The following is a 26,349-nucleotide window of genomic DNA, read 5'->3' as shown; positions in this document are numbered from 1 at the left end:
TTATCATTATAGCTCTTTTCTCATTTTTGTTATTGACTTTAATAAATTAATAATAAATTTTATAAAAGGTTTTGTGCATCTATTAAGAAAATCATGGGACATGTTCTCCTATAATCTTTTTAGGTAGTAAATTAATAGATTTTCTAATAATAAATCATCCTTAAATTCCTGGGGAAAACCCAATTTGTGCATTGCTGGATGTAGTTTGTTAATATTTTATTATTTTTACATTGTGCTCATAAATGAGTGTGGCTTTTGGTTTTCCTTTCCTGTTCTGTTCTTGTCTGGTTTCAGTAGCAAATTTATAATAGCCTCATGAAAAGAATGTTCCCTCATTTTTCTGTCTTTGGAACACTTTGTATAAAACTAGAAATACCTGTTTCCTTAATATTTAATGAAATTTGGCTGTAAACCTTCTGGGCTTGATATATTTTTAAAATAAACTTTATTTACCACAGTTCAATTTTTAAAGGTGGTGGGTCTATTTAGGTTTTAATTTCTTCTTGAATCAGTTTGGTTGGATAAATATGTGTTCATCTAGGTATTCAAACTTTTAATTCCATTGTTCACAGTGTTTTCCCTCATTTCTGAAACCGTCACCATATCTAGTTATGTCTGCTTTTTCAGTGATAGTATTTTGATCATACTTTTTACTACATTTCTTGATTAATTTGTATTAGTTTTATCAAAGAAATAACATTTGTTTTTGTTAATCCTATCTATCTTTGTTTAATATTTCATTAGTATATGCTCCTATTTTATCTTTTTTTATTCTGTACTATTTGGGGGTTTATTTACTTTTTTTTTTAACCTATTGAAGTAGATGCTTACTTCATTGTTTTTCACTTCATTATGTTTCCTTTATCCTGCTATAAGCATGTAGATCTCTAAATGTTCCTCTCATTCCACTTTATCTGTATCTCACACGTTTTCATATGTGGAATCATTATCATTCCATGTAATATTTTAAAAATTCTACTTGTAACTTTTTATTTGACCCATGAGTTATTTCAAAGTGTATTTCTAAATTTGCTAACTGATGAGAGCTTTTCTTTTTGCTATTAGTTTCTACTGGGATTCAACTATGGTTAGAGTACTAGATTTATGTGAGATGTTGAGTTTTCAGTTTCTTTTGAGACTTCATTTGTATACACTGCGAGGTACAAGAAAATAATGCTGAGTGTGTTATTCAGATCTCCTATATTCTTACTAATCTTTGTATGCTTGATCTACTATTTGCTAGAAAATATGTGTTAAAATACTACTACTATTATTTGTCTATTTTCCCCTTACAAGTCTCTCAGGTTTTGCTTTAAGCATTTGGTAGCATTCTTGTTAGGTATGTACAATACATGTTTAGAATTAGCATAGCTTCCTAAGTTTTTCTTTTAACATTATGGTGACAATCTTTATATCTAATAATACTTTTACCTCAAAGTTTATTTTTTATTATTGCTACACAAACTTCCTTTTAGTTATATTTGCATATCTATACCCATTCTCTCCCTTCCTAAATTTCTGTGCCCTCAACTTTTAGGATTTTCTTTTGTAATTAGCATGTGACTAAACCTTGTTTTTTAAATCCAATGTGAACATTTTTGTCTTCTAGCCCATGAATGTATTCAGTATTTATTTTGATAACTGCCATTTGGATTTATATTTTCCATTTTATTTTATTTTGTGCTTTTTATATACTTTTTTTTTTTTTGCGGTACGCGGGCCTCTTACTGTTGTGGCCTCTCCCATTGCGGAGCACAGGCTCCGGACGGCTCCGGACGCGCAGGCTTAGTGGCCATGGCTCACGGGCCCAGCTGCTCCACAGCATGTGGGATCTTCCTGGACCGGGGCACGAACCCGTGTCCCCTGCATCGGCAGGCATACTCTCAACCACTGCACCACAGGAAAGCCCCTATACTCTGCTTTTTATGTTTCTTTTTTCTCTTCTGCTCTGCCTGTTAACTCATTGAGTTTTCTCTAATCTCCTTTTTTCTTCTATTGGAAGGAGATTTTCTATTATATGGCTACCATTGAAAGTATAACATGGATATTTATCTATCGAAAGTCAGAATTAAATAAAATCCCAGTGTTTCAGCTCTGCCTTGTTATATATTGTTATATACACTTGTGAAAACATCACCAAAATCAAGATAATGAACATACCCCTCACCCTTTAAGGTTTCTTTGTGCCTTTTATAATTTTTCCCCTTCTGCACCCCACTCTTTCCTCGTTCATAGGCAGCCAGTGATCTGCTTTCTGTCTCTATGGATTAGTTTGCAGTTTTCCAGAATTTCATATAAGTGAACACATACTCTTTTTACTCAGTGTAATTATTGAATATATTAATAGTTCTCTTCCTTTTATTGCTGAGTAATATTCTGTCAAATGGATATACCACAGTTTGCTTATCCACTCACCTGTTGATGTGCATTTGTGTTGTTCTAAGTTTGGGGCAATTCCATTCTTATAAAGTCCTTCTCCACTCCAAGATTATAAAAACAAATAGCCAATTTTTTTCTAGTATTATTATAGTTTTATATTTTTGCCTTTAAATCTTAATCTATCTTGATTGTATTTGGTGATAAAATATGCTAATTAAGAAAGGTTAAATTAAGTTTTTTTCTGAGGAGTAAGTCAATTATGCCAATATTATTGACTAGTATATTCTTGGAACTAATTTGATTCATGACCTTTTTTATATACTAAATTCTTGTAAATATTTGAATCTTTTGTAGCTCCATATTTTATACCACTGAACTTTTGTTTAAACTCTTGGCTAAATATTATTGTTGTAAAGCACAGACTAATATCTGGCAATTTATACTCTTTATACTTCCTGTTAAACCTTTCTGGATTACTCCCAAACTTTTTTTCATCCATCCAGTTAAGTTTCAGAACAGTCTTATTGATTTATCAAAGATAAATCCCTTTAGAATTTTGGTTAGAATTTGTGATATTGTGATTTATAAAAAGAAATAGATGATATTTGGTCTTTGTCCTTGTTTCTGGTACAACGATCCTACAACCCTTAGAGTCTCCTAAGTGACAAGAGGAGCAAAGGTGTCTTTTGTTATGTTAGTGAGGTGACTTTTGGACAGCATCTAAGGTTAAGAGCTGGCTGCCAGGAGAACTAATCATGTGATTAGAGGGTTGGAAATTTTAGCCTCACCCCTGACCTCCGAAAAGGGGAGACAGACTGGAGGTTGAATTAGTCGCCAATGGCCAGTGATTTAATCAATCACTGCCTATGTAATGAAGCCTCCATAAAAACCCAAAAGAGAGGGTTCAGAGAGCTTCCAGGCTGGTGAACACATGGAAGTGCTGGGACAGTGGCGAGCCTGGAGAAGGCATGAAAGCTCCGTGCCCTTTCCCCATACCTTGCCTTATGCATCTCTTCTGTCTGGCTGTTCTTGAGTTATATCCTTTTATGATAAACTGATAATCTAGTGAGTACATGAGTTTCCTGAATGCTGTTAGCCTCTCTAGTGAATTAATTAAACCCAAGGAGGGGACCATGGGAACATCTGATTCGTAGCCAGTCATTCAGAAGCACAGGTAACAACCTGGACTTGCAGCTGGAAGCTGAAGTCCTGGGGCAGGGGTTGTGGGGACCTCCAATCTATAACTAGTAGGTCAGAAGCGCTGGTAACAACCTGGACTTGTGACTGGTGTCTGAAGTGGAGTGGGAGCAGTCTTGTAGCACTGAACCCTTAACGTGTAGAATCTGACATTGTCTCCAGGTAGGAGGTGTCAGAATTGAGTTATATTGTAGGACATCCAGTCGGCATCCAAAGAATTGTTGGTGATGGGGAAACACTCCCTTCCTACTTCCACACATTGAAACTGGGTACAGAACACAAAAGAGAATTACATTAAACTTACGGATTCCACCTATAAAGAGTGGAAATCTTTATAGAATTGAGTATTTATTCTAATGAGTATAGTTTGTCTTTTCGTTTATTAAGATTTTTTAAAATGTTCTATAGTACTGTCTATAGTGGTTTCTAAGTGTTGCCAGCTTCTTGTATTGCCATTCTCTTTTAGCTTGTGGGTTGATTTTCTAGGCTAACTTCTTTAGTGCCTGTGCAATCTTTCCTAATATATCCTGATACTGATTATTTTTTTCAGTGGTTTGTAAACCATAATATAGGACAATGATCAAATCTTATGTTGAGTGTTAAATATTCCCTACATAAACTGATACCAGTTGATGTTAAATTGATCTTTCTTCCCCTTACTTTTTGGAGTGGATGTTTATCTTCAGTTTGTTAGGTCAAATATTATTTAAATTTGAATGTATTAATAAGTTATGTACGTGGGCTTCTCATTGCAGTGGCTTCTCTTGTCGCGAACATGGGCTCTAGGTGCGCAGGCTTGAGCAGTTGCAGCATGTGGGCTCAGTAGTTGTGGCACGTGGGCCCTACAGCATGCAAGCTTCAGTAGTTGTGGCATGCAGGCTCAGTAGTTGTGGCATATAGGCTTAGTGGCTCCGTGGCATGTGGGATCTTCCCGAACCAGGGATCAAACCCGTTTCCCCTGAATTTTCAGGCAGATTCTTAACCACTGTGCCACCAGGGAAATCCTGAAAAGGCCTTTCTTATTTACATTTTCAAACTGTTTCATCATCTTTGTTTTGAATCCTTTTCTGAAGTTTATCAGTTTATTCAAATAAATGAAGACAGACAATAAGCATGTAAACAAAATAAATATAATTTCAAGTCATGCCACGTGCTATGAAGAAAATTAGAACAAGATGAAGAGATGAATAGTGGGAGAGTGAAGCCATTTCCCATAATGGTTAGGAAAGACCTCTCTGAAAAGATGACATTAGAACAGAACCCAGATAAAGCTTAGATCATAAGGATAGAAATTTCCACATAGAGAAAAGCTCTGAAGCAGGCAAAAGCTTGATGTATTCAGGGGTAGTAAGAAGGTCAGTGTGAGTGGAGCACAACTACCAGATGTATCCAGATGGGTCCAACCAGGAAGGAGAAACCACACAGTAATTTGAACAGGGCAAGTTTAATATAGTGAATTATTAAGTATAACAGAGGATTGGGGTATTGGGGTAATGAGAGACCAGCTAGTAAGAAGTAAAGAGAATTCTAAAGCATATAGAAATAGCAGATATAATGGAGCAGTCACCAACTCTGAAGCTCAGACACAACACCCAAGGAAGAAGCCCCTCCAGGACTGAGATCCAGACCTTGTTGGAGAGGACAGAGTCACACCTCACTGAATGGCAGAGAAGTCAGCGTGGTGCTGTATCAGGGGAACATGCTGGAAATCTGCCCTCTGGAACATGTCAGAAATCCACTCTCTAGGGTGGTAGGGAAAGCTGTTCATGGGGGGGGGGGCTCTTAGTAGAGGCACTTTGCTACAGAACTTCCTGAAACGGGATGTGCCAGGGGAGCTGTTGACCACTGGGTGCTGCTAGCCACTGATCACGGAGGAGCTGGGCACAGGAAGAGCTGTGAGTGCGGCAGGAGCCTGGTGCTAGAAAAATCACCCAGGCTGCAGACCCTGCACACTGGGGAAGCCGTGTGCACTGCAGGAGCTCAGTACTGGATACACACAGACGCGACGGGAGCCTGGTACTGGAGAAGCTGCACACAGTGCAGGGATGTGCCAAGCAAATCCATCAGAACCAGGAAGCAAAATTCTTTCCTCTTGCAATACCTCTTCCATTCCCTCTACTGACAACGCTTAACATCATGCCAGCTGTCAACAGAAAAATATTTAAAGGACTCGAATCCATTTTCACAGAGCAAGCAGAAAAGATGAATTTGGAGTTAAGAGGGAAAAATAAATAACTGGCATACCAGTGCAAGCATGATAATGAGGTTAGAGTGATAGACACAGCCAGATTATGCAGGCCATGTTGGCCACTGTAAACAGCTTGCATTTCATTTTAAGATCTTTATTTAAAAATCTATTGGAGGGGTTTGAGCAGAGGAGTGGAGAAATGAGAAGAAGCAATAAGACTAGGAGGAAGTAATTGCAGTAAAGCCTAATGGGACATGTTGGGGTCTGTGGAGAAAGGTGGTTGGAAGGAGAATCTATGGGACTTCCTGATGGATTAAAAGTTGCCATGCTGTTGATGTCCAAAGCGTATTCTAGCTCCCTGTAAAAGGGATAAACTCTAACATTCCATACATAGGAACTGATACGAAGAAACACTTTCTACAACCAGTTTACTGCCCACTTGGTTAAATAATTAGTATCGTAGCAACTTATGTGGTTGAATTGTAACTTATACTCAGTTTGCTACTTCCATTAAAATATTCAAGAATATTAGACTACAAGATAGCATCAACGGTCACAACCATCGTGTACATAGACAGTCACCCCTCCACATGCCAGACAATGCTAATGAGAGTAGAGAGGAGAAAGGGCGTCACGTGCTTTGGTAAGGGAGTAGAAAGGCTATGAAAATGATTCATAGGGCACCAGACCTCGTCGGGGTTTGTATATCTGAACTTTTTACTGCACGCACAGTAAGAAATATATTTTACTCATGACTCATGGCAAGTATGTAAAGTGAAAAAGTATCACCAACCATACAAATCCTTACTCCATTTGTTGCATTTTGATAGTTTTTATTCTAGTTAACATTTTAATAATAGTCATATCCTTTTGAATTAATTTCCTGAACCAGTAATGAGTCATAACCTCCAATTCAAAAAATATGTGCCTAGTAAATTAAGGAGAACCTTTCCTTCTCACTCTCAGTGGCTGCATTTTTCTTTCTTTCTTTTTTTTTTTCTGAAGCTCTTCACGTGGGGGTGGCACCATTTGCTAGTTGATAGCAGGGTATAAAAGTTTCTCTTTTGCATCATTTAATTCAGGAAGAAATTATGCTGGGGGTTAATTTCAGATTTTAGATTTAAGATTCCATCTTTGGATTCCAGAAGTTCTAAGTTTATAATTTGTCATGTATTGTCTATCATTCTCACCAGACCATACGTTCCTCAAGGTGAGGAAGTTGAACTTACCTTCATATCCCCTAAGATACCTGAGATGCTGAGCAATTGCTTAAAACTAATTTGTAGTGCAATTAAGTTGAACATTAAATAATGAATATATCGTATGTGTAAACTGAATAATAGAATTCCAGAATTCTGAGATTTTTTTAAAAATTGGTTTTGCTGTCTTATATGGATATGACTTTAGAATTTTCAGAATGATTTCATTTTCCTCAGAGTATAACTTCTGTTCGTTTAGTACTTTGCAGTTTGCTTGGCTCCTTTACATAATATTATCAAACTGAAATTAAAATATCCCAGTGAAGTACACAAATATTATGTCCATTTCTATCAAGGTACAAGTCAACCTGATAGCTTAGCATAAAAGAAACATCATGATCTGAACCTCATCTGTTTTTATAGACTCTCATCAGTGCCCACCACCCAAATTACTCACCAACTATACCAACTGCATGATTCTCCCCCACCGACTTAAAACTCTTGATTTTTTAAAAACTCCATGCCTTCGTAGGCATTGTTCCCTCTGACTGAAATGCTGATCCACTCTCCTGACCCATCCTCAACTTTGCTTGTATAATTGCTACCTATCCTTCAAAACTCTCTCAAATGTCTCTACTTCTAGGTAGTATCTAGCAAAAGCAAAATGAGTGGGACCAGTTAGGAGGACAGTAGAGTAAATCAGACAAGAGATAAGTGAATGAATAAATGACCAAATGAGAAAAGCAGAGCTATAAGCTACATTGTGCCTCCCCTTGGAATGTATGACTGCCAGGATAATCACGTTCTTTCTGCCATTGGGAACAGGGTCTCTCTCGTGATTCCTCCATGCCAAAGGTCCCGCTATGCCACCTACTTTGACGTTGCTGTTCTTCGCTGCCTACTCCAGCCCCATTGGTCTGAGGAGGGCACTCAGTGGTCTCTGATGTACTATCTACAAAGGCTGAGACACATGTTGGAAGAGAAGCCACAAAAGCCCACAGAGCCGGATATTCCTCTCCTGCCCAGACCCAGAAGTAGCTCCATGGTGGCGGCAGCTCCCTCACTAGTGAACACACACAAAACCCAAGTAAGAGAAACTTGGTCCATTATCATTTGAACCAACAACTTCAGCCATAACAGATTCTTTGTTTCTTCTGTGCATCCAGCTCTTATTTATCCCAGTGCTGACTGTTGGATTGGTGGGTTACTCTGATGCTATTTTCCATCTTTTACTGCTGGACCCTTTTGCCGTTCTTTAGCATTTAATTGACCATTCAAAGAGGTGCTATCTAAATGCCTCTTACACACAGTCATCTAGAGTAAGCCTCTGTTGATCCAGGATAATGGAAAAATGGATCCTCTGGTTAATCAAAGTGCTAGTCAATTGAGAGTTTTCACATATAAGTGTCAATTGATGATATTATAAAATGCATGGCACTAGCACTTTACTGAACGTGATTTAACCTCCTTTTGCATAGCTCAACATTTTCCAGTGCCTCAATGTCGTCATTTGCAATTTCATTTTTTGATATATAGCCTCGCTCTTTATTATAGATGTTTGGAGGAGTAAACTGAATGTGTACTGATGACATCCCCCTGAAAATCACTTTTTGATAAATGGAAGTCCTAATACCAGCTTGAATGCTTGTTCTTTTCATCCTTTTCATCAATACCACATATTGACTATGTAGAGAAAAGTACGATTCACTGTGTGTTCCAGTCGTCTGGGCTTACTGAAATGTGATCTGGCTGCGTCTAAAAGACGTCTGCGTATTCTGAAAATAAACAGGAGCAATATCAGAATGAAAAGGAAATATGCTCTGTTTTAGTAATAGATGATTCTGCCCAAAGTGAATATCTCCTCTGGTGAATCATTAAATGTAAAAATACTTTTTTTTTTTTTAATAGAAAGAGAAAAAGAGATACCTGTCCCCTCCTTATTTTCTTAGCTTTCCTAAATCTGGAACTTTGTAGTCTCACTGTTGAAACTCCAAACAGAAGTTACAATTAATATGAAATATATCTCTAAGTCCTTGATCATTAATCTACCTTTATTGTCTACTAAGGATCTCACCATGAAGTGTAATGAAGAGGAAAAATCTCTCAGCTCTGAGGCTTTTTCCAGAGTTTCATTGACCAACCTACGTAGGTCTGCAGTCCCGGATCTTTCTTCAGACCTTGGCATGAACATTTTTAAGAAGGTGAGTAGAACCATTTATGTTCTTTGCATTTTGGTAATAAAAAAAAATACACAGTGGGGCATGAGGTGCTTCTGATCATGCTGCAGAGTTGGGTGTGATGGGGAAGAACTTCAGAACGGAGGTCCACTCCCAATTATAGCACTGGCTGGCAATATGACCTTGGGCAGCATGACCTTGGGCAAGTCCCTCCTGTGCATGAGTACTTCCCATTCTACATGTCATGTGGGGTGGTTACAGAATTCAATCCTGATGATGTGTGTAAAGTGCTTTTAGTCGTGTGGTTGTGGACATGGTTGTAGTAGCAGTAAAGGTAACTTACATTTGCATGGCTCATTCTCATTTTACCTAGCACTTTATATAAATAATTCTCATTTAATCCAATGAGATTTTTTTTCCTAAGGTCTGTTTTGTTGTTTTCTTTTTAATTTATTTATTATTTATTTATTTATTTTTGGCTGTGTTGGGTCTTTGTTGCTGCACGTGGGCTTTCTCTAGTTGTGGTGAGCGGGGGCTACTCTTCGTTGCGGTGCGCAGGCTTCTCATTGTGGTGGCTTCTCTTGTTGTGGAGCACAGGCTCTAGGCACACGGGCTTCAGTAGTTGTGGCACACAGGCTCAGTAGTTGTGGCTCACGGGCTCTAGAGTGCAGTAGAGCCTCAGTAGTTGAGGCGCACGGGCTTAGTTGCTCCGCAGCATGTGGGATCTTCCCGGACCAGGGCTCGAACCCGTGTCCCCTGCATTGGCAGGCGGATTCTTAAGCACTGTACCACCAGGGAAGTCCTCCAATGAGATTTTTATTCTCCACAATTTACACCTAAGAAACTGGGTCTTACTGCAGTTCTTAAAGTGTTGGGATCATCATGGAACATTTATTCTTGAAATCATCTCTGTTTTAAAGGCAACGGACAAACCAAGTTTTGTTGATGAAGTAGTAAATCCTTATAACTGACCCCTAGGTTTACGACCATCACTTCTCTTTGTGAATGACAATGTAGGTTTCCATTCAATAAACATTTATTGAACATCCATAAGAAGCTAGAACCCTAAAGGTGGGAAATTAAAGGTGGAGTCTTTGTGCAAATAAACTGACTTGGGAGTCAGTTGACTGGGGTTCAAATTCCAACCCTACCACTTTCTACCCATGCGATACTGGCAAAATGATATTGGTTTCTTCATCTATAAATGGGTACATAATATACTTACCTCAAAAGGTTATGAGGATTGAGATAATGCATGTAAAGTCTTTATTGTGCCTGGCACTTCGCAAGTACTAAATAAATGTTAATTATTATTCTTAAAAAAAAAATGAAATGAAATGAGACTGAGCCTTAAAAACTTTATGTAGTTTTTGAAAGGTTGAGTCCAAACTCAAAACTAGGTCTTCTAACTAAGTAGTTCATGCTCTTATGAATCCACACTTCACCTCTCTATTTTATAAGTGAATGGAGCTAATCAAATAGAAAATAATACATGTAGAATAATATATGTGTGATGGCTTATTTTTCTCTTTTGCAAAATGACTGGTTTATGTCAATGAATAACACAGAATTAACAACCTATCTATGAACTCAGAGTGTTGCCACACAAGCAGTGCTCTGCCTTCATTGATGATGTAGTAATAAGCAATGGCTGTAGTTTTTCTAAAAATGTCAATCAGTGGGGGCAAAAGAGGTTTTCCATACTGGCTGCACATGAGAATCTGCAGAACTTAAAAAAATTCAAGTGCCCAGGCCTGACCCCACACCTATTAAGTCACAATTGCTGAAGGTTAGGCCCAGACGTCGATATATTTTAAAAGATTTCCAAGCAATTCTAAACTCTTAGTTATACTGGACCTTGAACTTATTTGACTGGTAGGAGTATAGAGTTGCCTCTCCTTATGGGCAGAGGCACACATATGAAGTTGTTTGGTTGAAACAATGTATCTCAGTCTGGAGAAATGGAACAGAAAAAGACTGGCTGATCCAAGTGATGACTCAGGGATCCTATACTCTAATCCAGGGCTTCTCAAGTTTTACCAAGCATCAGAATCACCTACAGGGCTTATGAAAACACATTGCTGGTTTCCCCTTTTTGGTTTCTGATCCAGTATGTCTGGGGTTGAACCTGAAAATCTGCATTTCTGACAGTTTCCCAGGCACTGATGCTGCTGGTCTAGGAACTACACTTTGAGGAGCACTCCTCAAACCCAACCCAGCAAAAGAAAAAAAACCCCAGGAAATACATTATCTTTCCCTTAGTTTCTTTCACTCTTTTGACACATTGTAGAAATTTCTTCCATCTCTATTGGATGACATTCAGTGACTTTCCAGGTCTCCTTTTCCTGTATTTTACCCCAGGTCATGGAGCCCTTTGGGAAGCAAACTGTAACCTTGCCTTTGCCCTGCGCCTGACCCTTCATCTCTCATTTCTGTAGTTCAAGAGCCGCAAAGAAGACAGAGAGAGAAAAGGTTCCATCCCATTCCACCACGCGGGGAAGAGGCGGCCTCGGAGAATGGGAGTGCCATTCCTGCTGCACGAGGACCACCTGGATGTGTCCCCCACCTGCAGCGCATTCTCCTTCGGAAGTTTCTCCGGGCTTGGAGAAGACAGGCGAGGCATGGAAAAAGGAGGCTGGCAAACCACCATTTTAGGTGACCACAAAGACCTTCCAAAGTAGGGCAGAGCTTCAGTGACCTGTTTAGAAATCTGGATCTAGGGCTCCCAGGGAAATGTGGATCTTTCTTGAACAGTTTAGTCAAGGAATTTGGGCCCAAATACAGGCTCCCCAGGACCAAAATAATGCTGTGTCTTCATAGCCAAAGAAATGCAGATAATTGAATTATGCAGCAATCCTGTTTAATTAGACAGGTCATAGCCCTATTTCTTAGATCATTCTATAGTTCAATGATTTTATTTTATTGAAGTATAGTTGATATACAATATTGTGTTTCTTCTGTACAGCAAAGTGACTCAGATATATATAGATATATAGATATTCTTTTTCATATTCTTTTCCATTACGATTTGTCACAGGATATTGACTGTAGTTTCCTGTGCTGTACAGTAGGATGTTCTTTATCCATCCTATATATAATAGTTTGCCTCTGCTCATCCCCAATTCCCATTCCTTCTCTCCCCTCCTCCACCCCCTCCACCTTGGCAACCGCAAGTTTTCTATATTAGATCATTCTTGATGTGGACACATGGCCTTAGAGGGTTCTGTGCATTAACTTTCATTGTGAATCCAAAGACAGACTTCCCTTTAACTCAGATATTAAAAAGGGAAGATGTAACGAAAAGAAAAAGGAGCTTTTTTTTTTATCTTTCTGGATGTCATATTAAGAAGCCCAGCTTAAAAGCAAGAGCTGACAGCTAGCGGGGGCCGAACAGATGGTTTCTGACATTTGGCTTAGATTGGGGCTGACCTTATCACAGGCAGCGTCATCAATCATCTCGACCCTGAACGTTCCCAAGGCAGGCTAGTCGGCTGTGCCTCACATACTGCCTAATACCCCCTCACTATCACTGCTGTCCTTTGGACAGACAGAATCTTGGCAGAGAATCTTTCAGATTTTCAAACCCTCTTGTGGTGCTCTTGTCCATCTCAGGGAAATTTACCCGGCGGGGCAGCTCGGACGCGGCCACTGAGATGGAGAGCCTGAGCGGCAGGCACTCCCACTCTCATCACACGCTGGTGAGCGACCTGCCGGACCACTCCAACAGCCATGGGGAAAACACCGTCAAGGAAGGTGGGTTGGAGGCGGCCGCTACAGGTGGGCGTCCAGGTTCCGTTTCCTGTTTTTATTCCATGTTCCATTTTCATTGTAATCTGGCTCCGTGTGCTTTTTGAAAAATTGCATTCGTGTATTATATTGCTTGATAATTTACTTGTGAGCCATTCTTAAAATTTCCTCAGTAGCAAGAGCTATTGGATAGCACACTATGAACACCATGCCTCTCAGGGAAAGCAAGGGCAAGCCATTCATGGTTGTTTTCGAAAGAGCATAGACCTACAGAGCTTGGAGAAACTTGAGGGCATCTGTGATGTCCCTCTGAAGGGCTTGTCCACTTTCTGTGGGAGGAAAGTCCCTGCCTTCCAAGACCACCTATTCCCTTTCCAGACAGCCGCTATTTTGTGCTTTCTGTGGAGCAAATGTGTGTCTCTGGATGGGATCCAAGATGGGGGTTTCTTATTCTGTGCTCTTAACCTATGAGCATAAATTTAGTCCCTCTTTTCCCTGGGCTGTACTTCAAGTATTTGATGACATCTATTAGTTACCACCACAAATTTATGTTCCATTATTCTTAAGCAAAGGTGAAAAAGAATATTTCTTGTTTGCTGTTACCTAAATATACTAGATAAAACCAAATATTTTAACAGCTATTTACTTGTGGGGAATACTTCAACCAAACTAGTTTAACTATACCAATAGGGTCTGTCATCTAACAGTGAGTAAAATGCACCTGTTAGACAAAAAATTCTAGCCTGGGTCTCAAGGAAGCCAGTTAAGAATTCACATTTTCTGTAGCCTTCATTGTTTATCAGATATTACATGACTTAACATCATGGGAGTTGAGAGTAGCTTTGAGACTATTAGTCAAATATCTGCTAATGCTGTGATCGTGGTCATGATTTAAATAGTAATATAACTGTCTAACATGATGTTGTAGGTTAATATGGGGAAAACTAAGACATTGCTTTCCTTTTTTTAGTGCGATCCCAGATCTCCACTATCACAGTTGCAACCTTCAATACCACATTGGCGTCATTTAACGTAGGCTATGCAGACTTTTTCAGTGAGCATATGAGGAAGCTCTGCAACCAGGTGCCTATACCTGAGATGCCACATGAACCCCTGGCATGTGCAAACCTGCCTCGAAGCCTCACAGACTCCTGCATAAACTACAGCTACTTGGAAGACACAGAACATATTGATGGGACCAATAACTTTGTCCACAAGAATGGCATGCTTGATCTTTCTGTAAGGAGCAAGAATTTTTCTTACTGAAGCTTGAAAGATACTGAATCTTTGGCCCAGTTTTGACAATGTTGAATAAAATGTGCATATAAATTCTTAGAAATGTTGAGCCTTTAAACGAAAAATCTACCCTTTAAAAAAAATATTTATTTATTTGGTTGTGCTGGGTCTTAGTTGTGGCAGGCAGGCTCCTTAGTTGCGGCTCGCCAGCTCCTTAGTTGAGGCACATTGCCTCCTTAGTTTTGGCACACATGTGGGATCTAGTTCCCTGACTAGTATCGAACACCGGCCCCCTGCATTGGGAGTGTGGAGTCTTAACCACTGTGCCACAAGGGAAGTCCCTGAAAAAGCTACCCTTTTTAAAAAAATTTCACAAGTGTATCACCCATCTTAGATGCACCTTTTCCTTTCTTTTTTTCTTAAGCATTACATTAGATTTGATCTGATCTCAGAATAATTTTATAATCTAAAAACATTAGTGAATCCTGAATACACGTAGTAAATGTGTGTGTGTGTGCGTGCGCGCACATGCATGCGCGCATGCGCACGCCAAGTCCTTCTTTCCTAGAATGGAAATAAAAAATTCTGTTTGTTTCCTTTTGTTATATAAGCAGCATGACTATAAACCACCCATATAGCAGGAGACAATGAATAGAAGTCCATTAAAACATTTAAACCTGCATTCTCAAGAATGCCTGTCTTAATTATGGTTATTAGCAAATGAAAGGGTTGTTATATTTTACAGATATATGTCACACAATTTTTTAATTTCACATTAGGGAACCTGTGTCAGCAAATAATTTAAAATTTTAAAATCAATATAAGGACATAATTTAAACATGCAAATATTTTGCTTTTAAAATTGAATGTAGATGATGATACAATTGCGAATGTGCAAATGTTCCTCTATTATGTGCGTAAGGAAACCATTTCCCTTCACCCATTATTGGTAGAAAGCATTATTGGCAGGGAATTAAAACACTTTGATTTTAAAAATCAGTTGACAAGTTTCCATTTGGGCAAATAATTACTCTCCCATTAATTCATTATGTTTTGCTATCTCCATTAACTGTCTATATTATGGCAAGTCTTAGAGTCCTTAAGTGATATAACACACTTATACATTTTTAATTCCTTGGGTGATTTGTACTCTATATTAAGCACATACACAAGGTCCCAATGCAGCTTAATAAGATCATCTGAAAATTACCTGAATTATTTATGCTTAAGTGCATAGAACAGCCTAAAGGAAATGTATTAAATGGAATAACCAAATCTATTTAGGAAGAGGTAATTCAAGTAACTTAATCACTCTCAGTTTACTTTTGTCTTCCCCCAGGTGGTTCTGAAGGCTGTTTATCTTGTCCTTAACCATGACATCAGTTCTCGCATCTGCGATGTGGCACTGAACATCGTGGAATGCTTGCTTCAACTTGGTGTGGTGCCCTGTGTAGAAAAGAACAGAAAGAAGAGTGAAAACAAGGAGAATGTGACTGTGGAAAAAAGACCAAGTGAGGGAACGTTCCAGTTCAAAGGAGTATCTGGAAGTTCCACCTCTGGATTTGGGGGCCCTTCAGTTAGTGGAGCTGGAGATGGAGGAGGAGAAGAAGGAAGAGGTGGTAATGGAGGAGGTGGAGGAGGTGATGGAGGTGGAGGTGGAGGAGGCCCCCATGAGAAGAACGATAAGAACCAAGAGAAGGTATGACTGGACCACATTTTGTGTCCTCTTGAAATGTTGTTCCTGATTTCTTTCCAATTCTTTCTTGCCAGCAATTTGTTGACTCAGAATAGCAGCTAGTCACTAGAGCATGAAAATGGTGAGTCTAGAAATCTCTTCATTAGGTTCTCAGCAGGTATTAGTAAAAACAGTTACATGAAATTGTATTCTACATTCAAAAGCCATTGCCATCCAAGCAGTGTTAGAACGAATTCCCTGGTCATGTTAATTCTGCAAGAGAATATCTCAGATACACTACATTGCCATAATTCTCAGTCTGCCAACAACAGTCCCTCTCTCAAAACTTTCAGGGTCTGACCTAATGGAGTGGCATTCTAGTCTTCTTAGGCGGCCAAAACAAAATACAATAGGTTGGGTGACTTAAACTACAGAAATTTATTTCTCACAGTTCTGGACGCTGAGAAGTCCAAGATCAAGGTGCCAGCAAGGTAGATTTCATTCTGAAGCATCTTCTCTTGGCTTGTAGGTGGCTGCCATTTTGCTATGTGCTCCCATGACATCTTTTTTCTATGTGCACGCAGAGAAAGAGAGAGCAAGCTCTCCAGTGTCTCTTCTTATAATGGCACTAATCCTATTGTACCAGGACTCCACTCTCATGACCTAATTTAACCCTAAAATTTACTTCCCAAAGGCTACATCTCCAAATGCCATCACCCTGGGGGGTTAGGGCTTCAACATATGAATTTGGGGGAGACGCAAACATTTAGTCCATCATAAGCAGTATAATTTTCCTGAAAAAATTTAAATAAAGTTCTTTCTCTTGATTTAAGGAACACATTTTTAGGTAGCCTGCTTCAATCACAGGTAAAGGGAAAGAAAGGGAAAATTTTTGTTTAGTTAGTTGCTTTGCTGGTGTTGGTTTGGAAGACTAGCCTTGGTTCTCTTATGTCTCAGTGTGTCACTTCCAGGTGTCTTTAGCTTTCTTATTACTGATTGTTCCTGAATTTAATTCCCTTTGACTTGACAACACCTGATTTATGATCTCAGGGCTTAACGTCATTAATTAGTTTTCTCTTTTAATTTGAATTTTAAATAAGAACTACTACAGCTTAAACCCATATAATTTATGCTGATTTCAATTTGGGGTTTTAGTTGGAAAATGCTATTAAGGAATTGAAATCAATGAGATTTGAATCTCTAACAGGTGACAATCTACACATCAGGCCAAGTGTTTAGAAGTATAAGATTTCACTGTACAGAGTTCTACCACCAACATATTATCTAGAATATAAATTGTTATTTTCTTGTAGGCTATCAGGTTTTTACATCTGAATAAGTGTTTCGGTGCTCTTTCCTCTTTTATATTTTTTTCTCCATCTCTTTCCAGTCCTACCCGATGCATGTTTAATGTGCATTTAATCATCTCTGTTTCTTCCCTGATTGTCTACTCTCATTTTTCCCAATATTTGTGGACTCTGATCTAATTATTTCTGCCCCAATATTCTTAGGTTCCTGAACCTAAGCTTTTCTTTAGGATTTCTTCTCCTGCCTCAATCATGTATATGTTTTCCAATTCTAATAGAATCTTCTGGTACTTAAGGTCCCCAACTTCTTACTTTCCCAAACATCACTGAAGACAATCCAAGGATCCTCAGATCTCACTGTAGATGAAAATTATCTAAATGATGATATAGATCACAAGGGATTTGATATTGAATCCTAAGATCTAAGGAATTATTCAATCAACAGTTATGTAGGAATTAGCAAACAAATACAAGTTATAAGGACCAAATTTATAAACACAGCAAACAGTGAGATTCTTAAATTTTCAATTTTTTTACCTGCCAATTTAGGTGGCCACTCAAAGAGAGAATAGTGCTATGTTTATGTCATAATATTCAGGGGAAAATAGAAAAAAATTAAAGTTGTGAAATTTTGATAAGCTCTTATCAGTAAAGCTTAGATATCCCCTAAATTGATGAGGGCTTTGTTATGTTCATGAGGATCTCTGAAGTTCATTATTAGAATTTTGTTTCTGTTTTGTTTTTGTTTTTAGTTCAAAAATTTCACCCAAGTAGTGGGGATTTCTTTTGGTTTTGTTTTTTTTAATATTTATTTATTTGGTTGCACCAGCTCTTAGTTGTGGCAAGCATGCTCCTTAGTTGCAGCTCCCGGGCTCCTTAGTTGCGGCACGTGGACTCCTTAGTTGTGGCATACAAACTCTTAGTTGTGGCATGCATGTGGAATCTAGTTCCCCAACCAGGGATCGAACCCAAGTCCCCTTCATTGGGAGTACAGAGTCTTATCCACTGCGCTACCAGGGAAGTCCCCAAAGTAGTGTTTTCATCTACTTTCATATTAAAGAACTGCAAGTCTCTTACCTATTTAAAATCTAGCTGTCATACTAGAAACTTGATAATATAAATGCTACTTTATAATATAAATGCTACTTGATAATATAAATGCTACTTTAACCAAATCAGGATGGGATTTTACAGAGTCAGATAATGTGTTCTCCAAAACAGCCACCAAAGATACAAATGTTTTTTAGTCAGTTCTACAGAATAATATTCTTTGTAATACAGAGAATTTATAAAATCATACCTGACCGTAGGTCAGATGCGTTGTACTTGGGAGTCACACAGGTCTGTTCTGCCTCTGTCCCATCTGTTATTTTCAGTGGAATCAGGAGGTTTATCTAATTTTGCAAGCTAGTAATGCCAGGAGCATGCGGGAATTGATTAATTCAGAAAGGAAGATCTAATTTCTATTTCTATATTTGCCACTAACTGGTACTGAGAGCTTGAAATGTTATTTAATATCTGTCCTGATTTCTGCCTGTAGCTGGATACAACTTTCTGAATGTCTTCTGCTAGAGGAGCCAAAATCGCAAGGACATCTGAAGGTCCAAAGAAATACAAATAGATATTTACAAAAAGCTTTTGGAGCTAGGAATTTGCTTTAAAGGAACATATGATATCAATAGTTTTTAAATGTATGTAAGTCAATCTTCCAAATCAGCCCTTACCCAGGGTGACCTTGGGCTGTGCAGGCTGTGTACTCCACAAGGGCTCTCGCCTAAGGAGTCCAGACAGGACTGAAATCCAGTCTGAGCTCTGCTCACCAAGCTGTTTACCCAAGGGCTGCATCTACTGAGAGGATTCACCTTTTTCTAGTTCATCCACCGAGAGGAGTGCCTTTTCTAATTTGCGCAATGTTGCCCCCAGTAGATAGCAGTGCCCCACACCTAGAAATAATAATTAACACTGGTTTTGCTATTATTACATGCCTTCCATGTTTTACCTCACAAACTGTGAAATACATATTTTTATGATTCCTATTTTGTAGGGCACAGAGTGGTTAGGTAGCTTGCCCAAGGTTATGGAGCTAAGATTTGAATTGAAAACATTTCTGAATTTGATATGTATGTATGTATGCATGTATAAATAAATAAATGTATGTATCTGTGTGTGTGTATGTTTGAGTCTTCCATTTACAAGCATCTGAGCTGTAGAGTTCGCAAGAAACAGACTCAGACAAGGAGATATGCACACAGGAGGTTTCCTGGGGTGTCTGCTCAGGATCAACGTCTGTGGGGTGTAAAAGAAGCAGGATGGGGCAGAGAGAGAAGTTGAATTGCAGTGTAGTTGTAACAGAGACTTCAGCCCATCACACAGGGAGCTCCAGAGATGGGATGGCTCTTCAAGGTAATCCCCGGGTGAAGTAAGGGAGCCCACTTTATTCCACACACCTCCCCACACACACTCTTTATGCTCTTGACCAGCCATTGGAGGCAGACTGCTTCCAGGAGGAGAGCATAACCTGGGTCAAGGCAGGTCTCTTTAGCTAAGGGCAATGCCTGGAGAGGGACTCACCTGAGAGCTATCATCCATCAATACTCCCAGCGGCTCAGAGAATGAATGTTCAGTTCTGAAGGGGGCATCTCTGGAGTCCAACACCACATCCACTACATGAGCATTTGGTTAGAAAAAAAGGACCAATTATATAACATTAGGGGAGCAGAGAGCCTACCCCATCACATAATGAACAGCACATGATGTCTAGATAACCCCCATCCCTTTCACACCCTCCCTGCTTTTGAGTATACTTTCTACGTGGATGGCCCCAAAGTTTATGTATCAACCTGAGCATATGAAGATGGAAAAGGCCTTCACAATTTACAGAGCAATTCTTATTCATTATTTCATTTGTTTGGCACAGTAAGCTGATGAAGTAGGAAGGGAAGCTATTAGGAGCCTCGATTCACAGGTGAGAAAACTAAAGCACAGAGAGATTAGTTCATTTACCTACCGTCATACGCAATTAAGGAACGGGAGCTGAACTCTCAGGTCCGCGGTGGCTGTGCTGACAGCAGAAAGTAGCTAGAAGGACTGAGGAATGTTGGAGCTTCCTGAAGGTAATGGCACTCCCACGCTGGGATCTGCATCATTCCTTAGCAACAGTTTCCTTATGCTTCTTTGGAAATAATTCAAGAAAGTTCATTTTTCTGGAAGCGATGTTCTTCACCAAGAGCAAGGATTAAATGAGTCAAGAGAGAGGATGATAACACTTCCCACAGTTCACCTCGGGAGGGCTTCCGATTTAGCCTCAAAGAACCATGCTGAATATTTACAATTTTTTTTACATATTCTCTCTTTGCTTGTGCATGAATATTACAATATAACGAAGGTATAAAATTAGAAAAGTCCTTTGAAAATGTCAGAAATTGCCACATGATTTCACAGTTTCAGACTTTGATCAGTTCCAGAAATTTAGCAATAATCCTTGCTTGGTGATATTAACAGAAGCCTGCTGATGAGGGTACCTTCTGGAAAATCTACTTGCTTTCATCACTGATAGTCCACACTGTCTCTCTCTAGACAGTTATTCTGATAGTCTAACGAGGATACGAAAGCATGTCTTCTAATAAAGAGGTCTGCATTCATATCCTGTAGCACTAGAGGGTGTTCAAAATGCATAAACATTTTCTTTCTCGTAAGTCCGTTCTAGAGTTTTGAAAAGTTAGCTTGCCTGTTGAGCCCTTGACAATTCTGTTTCCCAAATTGCAGGGGCTTGCTGCAAAACATAGAAACTTGGTTTAATAATAAAATAGAGTCTTAGCACCAGAAGAATCCTAGTGACTAAATGAACCGAATCTTCTTTCTTTCTCGTTCATGGGTACTAGGATGAAAGTACGCCTGTCAGCAACCATAGGCTTGCTCTAACCATGCTCATCAAAATAGTGAAGTCTCTGGGATGTGCCTATGGTTGCGGAGAAGGACACCGAGGGCTCTCTGGGGATCGTCTGAGACACCAGGTATTCCGGGAGAATGTAAGAGAACTAAAGTAGATTCCATTTCCTCTTCCTCTTCCCTCCCTCCAAATTAGGCATGAGTCCTTTGACAATGAGGGTCAGTGTTCCCTGAAGAATACTGTATTTTGTAAGGGTAATTAATGCTGTCTTAAGGTGGGAGGATTCCCACAAGATATCTCAAGACATCTAAAACCCAGGCTTAGGAAAGTTTAATTGGGAAAACCACTTCTGCCTCCTGCCTGGGCAGGCCAACTCCCAACTGGTAAAAGAGTGTATAATTGGAACATGTGAATTCGAGTTTGAAAGAACGTTGCAAAAATGAATACATTTAGCAAGCTTCTGATAGTCCGTGGCAAATAACTTTTTAGTCACCTGCCTGGGCACTATGGAAGCATACGTTATATTAGAAAAAGGGATCAAAGTTTAGGACTTGGTCTGTTGTTCTTAGATATGGAAAATGGCCCTTATTGGGACAAAATAGGACTACAAAAGGGGCCAGTCATTTTCTGGCTGCTTTGTTTGAGAATGAACCTTGACCACTAAATATTTGAGATCATATCTCTTTGAACTGTGTGAAACTTGAAACTCTGCGCTCAGGCTTGCAAAGCATAATTCTGTAATGGAACGTGGAAATGTAATTCCAGCTCATTTTCATTTGCCTCCACTGATGACTACTGTTCACTTAAGACTTGAGCAATAACCCACCTCCACAACAAGTCCAAACTGCAACAGTTGCCCTCATACATACTCTTGAACTGAAATAATAAGAAAATATTCCCTTAAAAATAAGGGGTTGATGCAAATTTGAGACCAGGAAACCTTTTGGCATATCTTAGCAGAGTTTTAGGATCATGCCAAAGTCTAATGCCAGCCCATTTTTCCTTGGTATTAGGTTTTGTCGTGAAACGTTCACACAGCCTTAGCATGCTGGGTTACTTTCCTAATCTATCATCTACCTATCTATCCATCTGTATATCATTCTCTTTCGTTTATATTCGCTTGTGTTGTATTATATTAATTATTTGCATGGGGGAGTTTTATTCATAGTAATTAACTTCTAAATTCTGAAACTTGAAAACTTTGACCAAGATCTAGATTTTGAGGCCCCAAATTTTAAGAAATCAAAATAATAAGTAATAAGGCAGTAGGAAGCTGACATTGCCCCCATCTCTGCACATGTGTATGTGATTTTTGATCTTTGATGTTTATTCTATCACAGTATGAATAAACGCCTTCAAGGCTAAAACCACATCACTCCTCATGCAGAAAACTAATTCTATGAAATCAAGCATCAAAATATAAAAGGAAGTGTCGTGCTGTAGTTGGAGGTATAAACTCGTTTTGACATCAGAACCTGTCTTTCTAGAATAGGAGAAGGTAGGGCTAGTTGGATCAGAAACCACTTGAGAGGCTGTTGTTACTGCTTAATCACCATGTGTTCTTTCCTCAAGAGTACTGAATATTTCCTGTCAGGATGTCCAGTTTTCTACCTGCCTTCTCAACTTTGTCGATTTACGTGGCAATACCTCTATTCTCTAGTAGCCCAGTTCAGTACTCACTATAGGGATTATACTTACTTGTCCATGCTTAGTAAACACCTTGTCCAAGAGGGAAGTTTTTTTTTTTTTTTTTTTTGCGGTACACGGGCCTCTCACTGTTGTGGCCTCTCCCGTTGCGGAGCACAGGCTCCGGACGTGTAGGCTCAGCGGCCATGGCTCACGGGCCCAGCCGCTCCGCGGCATGTGGGATCTTCCCGGACCGGGGCACGAACCCGTGTCCCCTGCATCGGCAGGCGGACTCTCAACCACTGCGCCACCAGGGAAGCCCCGAGAGAGAAATTTGAGCAATATTCCCTGGGAATGTCTAATTCAGGAAGCTAGATATTTCCAGATTTCTCTGGCATTAGATTGTCAGAAGTTACTTTTAATATATTAAAGATATTTCCTACCTCTACCAGATCAGGTTCTCTATATTTTATTTTTTTAATAAACAGATTAGTACTGCAATGATGTTCATCAAAGTGCCTAGCAATTCCAGCATGTTTCCTGGGATAGTTTAATCATTAGCTTGTCCCAAATTATTGAAAGGGAATTCACTCTTTATATCTCTTGGAGAAGTTTAAAATATTCATTCAGAATCAAAATGCTTATGGTTTGATATTCTGATTCTTGCTTAAACTTCTGATTGAACTCATTCAGACGTCCTAATAGCCTCTAAAGAGCAGATTTGAAACAATGCATTTTTTGGTGTATTTTACAGAGAAGCAAGAAGTACTTTACAGGCTTCATTTTATAGCAAGAATCATTTATTTTATAAGAAAAGAAGCTTGCTTTACAGCTAGCAACCAGTAACCTCTGGTTAACACCTAATTTCCCAATCTTCTATGACCGAGTAAAGGAAAAATGGAAGAAAAAAAAATCAATCCGCCTGACTTTGTGATACAGATGGAGAGACTATAACAAGGTCACACCAGGATGCCTATTGCTAATTACAGTTTTCAACCTTTTATAATCTTCCTTTTTCCTCTCGAGTTTTCCAAGAATCTTTCTCTGGGCCTTGATTTGTCAAAATGGTCATGTAACTTAAATTTTCTTCTGGGCCACCATTAAGGCCCACCAATAAGTCCCAGTTCTTAGGGACTGCTTTCTCAGACATGTAACTTCCTTGCTTCTGTCTGATTGTCCAAATTTCTCTATCCTCCTTTAAGGTTGTCCTCACCCAGCCACCCCTCCCTTCTTTATTTTTTTTAAATTTATTTTATTTATTTTTGTCTGCATTGGGTCTTCGTTGCTGCCCGTGGGCTTTCTCTAGTTGCGGCAAGCAGGGGCTACTCTTCGTTGTGGTGCACAGGCTTCTCATTGCAGTGGCTTCTCTTGTTGCAGAGCACGGACTCTAGGTGCACGGGCTTCAGTAGTTGTGGTGTGCAGGCTCAGTAGTTGTGGCTCACAGGCTCTAGAGCGCAGGCTCAGTGGTTGTGGTGCACGGGCTTAGTTGCTCCACGGTATGTGGGATCTTCCCAGACCAGGGCTTGAACCAGTGTCCCCTGCATTGGCAAGAAGCGGATTCTTAACCGCTGCGCCACCAGAGAAGTCCCCTCCCATTTGATCTTTAGCTTTTTCCCCTCAATCCAGAGTTCTCTCTTATCATTTTCTGATTTCATTCCATTGTTAAGGACTTTCTTTTTTATGATGATCTTGTTCTCCACAAGATATCAACTAATCTCTATTATTGGTCATCTTAAATCTTTTTTCAAAGTAAGTGTTATCTAGATACATTTTCCCCAACAATCACTATCTAAACTATTCATGTGACTATTATATCATAGGAGAAATAACCACTATAAGGAGGTAAGACCCTGGCTTCTAATTTTGGCTCTGCTGTGAAACTTGGTGTATCAACTTGGGCAAAGTCCTTGACTTCTTTGAGTCTCAGTTTCTTCTGCTGTAATATAGGGAAACTCTTCAAATCACAGAGAAGGTGTGAAAGTCCAATGTCGTTATGCACTTACAAGCAAGAAACGCATTTTAAACAGCAAAGCACTGCACAAATGTGATTTTTCTCTCAGTAGTGAGAGAGGGTTAGGGAGACGTCTAAGGGTCTCAGTATTAGCGCATCCTGTCTGTGGCCTTCTCCAACCAATGAATGTGATTTTATTTGTTCCGATGGTGGGGATTACTTCCTTTTTCTTTGCTAGATGGCAAAATTATTTGCTGGATCATAAGAAATATATTTTTGAGTAGCAGGGCCTAGTGAATGGTCAATTGCTTTTCGTATCCTGAAGACCAACTTCTATTTAAATACCAAACTTCCACATTCAGAAGCAGACACAAAAATCAACAAATTAGACTTGCCTTTATTTTATGCCTCTTTCATGTTTCAAAGATCCTTCCCTCCTGACCATATAAGAGGACTCTGGACAAAGCACTTCCTACAGCCCCGTCACACCATCCGTTAAATCTACTTAAATTCAAGACAGCTGAGCATGGGAGTGGCCTGCTCCTTCCCATGGCACAAACCCTTTGAGGTTTTCTAAACCTTGATGACCAATCCTATCACCTACCTAAATTTTACACTTTAAGTTTTTCCTTGAGATCTTAAAATCTTGATCTTGGCAAAAATACTGAGCTCCTTCTGGGACAGCACTAGCCCCTAGTTTGGGGTTTCTCCTGAGGAGCAGCCCTTCTCCAAGTCATATACCTAGTACTGCTCAGCCTGTCTCTGCCCAATGCATTCTCAGACAGGAGGGGCTGGCAGGGTTGGTGGGCAGCAGCCGGCAGGGATGGATGGAAATGTTTGCCTTTTGAGGGCTTCTGTCGCAGACCACTGGTGTCCCTGTAGCTTAAGCTGGTACCTGTGACTTCTTCACTTTTCTTCCTTCCTTGCAGGCCCAGAACTGCCTCACTAAGTTATACAAGCTAGATAAGATGCAGTTCCGACAAACCATGAGGGACTATGTGAACAAAGACTCTCTCAATAACGTAGTGGACTTCTTGCATGCTCTGCTAGGATTCTGTATGGAGCCGGTCACCGACAGTAAGTAAAGCTGCAGCGAGTTCTAGGAGAACTCGCTGGGAGGTAAAGCAGGTAGCATTTCAGAGACACCCTAAATTTCCAGGGGTAGAATGGAGAGGAAAAGCTATCTGTGTGCGTGTGCATCGTGTGTGTAATAAAATATGAACACGAGAAGCTTGTACATCATCTCTGACACACTTTAGAGGCTTTCTGAGGACAACTTAGCTCAGCAGATGGGAATTTGGAAAAGCTGCGGCACCCTCACCTGTAGCCCCTCTATCCTCACACTCTACTCATGGCACTCCTCTCTCTCCCGTGACTTTCTGCTGTATGACTGCTGAGGCAAGGATCAAGGAACAAAGAACTATATTCATTAGTTCAACAAATATGAAATGAGCCAGGCATAGTGCTTGGTGATTTTTTCACAAAATAAAATAGGAAAGGAAAAAAAAAAACACGACAGTAAACATAGTAGTAACATAATTTTGATATACACATATACTGAATTTTAAAAAGAATGGGCAAAGGGATCTATAGATAGGCTCATAAACTATAGCTTCATGGCTTTAGGAAAACTCCAGTATAGAGACCTATATTACAGGGCACAACCAGTGAACACGAATGGCATCCATAATACATGAACACCTCCAATACCACTTGAATGCAAATGCAGTAACGAAATGAAGGTGATGTATGAAGCCTGACTGAGTAAACTATACATT

At 39.6% G+C, this 26,349-nt stretch overlaps 1 protein-coding gene across 3 annotated transcripts in view; it reads left to right on the top strand.

Annotated features, from left to right (window-relative positions):
• Positions 1 to 26,349, top strand: part of UNC80 (unc-80 homolog, NALCN channel complex subunit) — a 238,509-nt gene that overhangs the window by 30,996 nt on the left and 181,164 nt on the right. For 2 of the 3 annotated variants that reach the window (XM_060151309.1, XM_060151310.1), the window contains exons 8-15: positions 7,789 to 8,050; positions 9,030 to 9,164; positions 11,579 to 11,795; positions 12,753 to 12,893; positions 13,858 to 14,126; positions 15,463 to 15,822; positions 20,987 to 21,133; positions 25,501 to 25,648. In XM_060151309.1, coding sequence (XP_060007292.1) covers positions 7,789 to 8,050; positions 9,030 to 9,164; positions 11,579 to 11,795; positions 12,753 to 12,893; positions 13,858 to 14,126; positions 15,463 to 15,822; positions 20,987 to 21,133; positions 25,501 to 25,648 — 1,679 coding nt within the window. The remainder of the gene's footprint in view (positions 1 to 7,788; positions 8,051 to 9,029; positions 9,165 to 11,578; positions 11,796 to 12,752; positions 12,894 to 13,857; positions 14,127 to 15,462; positions 15,823 to 20,986; positions 21,134 to 25,500; positions 25,649 to 26,349) is intronic. The other variant, XM_060151311.1, reaches the window with a different exon arrangement.

Source organism: Lagenorhynchus albirostris, chromosome 6 (assembly GCF_949774975.1).
Source record: "Lagenorhynchus albirostris chromosome 6, mLagAlb1.1, whole genome shotgun sequence".
Taxonomy (NCBI): Eukaryota; Metazoa; Chordata; class Mammalia; order Artiodactyla; family Delphinidae; genus Lagenorhynchus; species Lagenorhynchus albirostris.
Note: the sequence above shows the minus strand (reverse complement) of the source record. Positions and strands in the feature narration are given on the sequence as shown.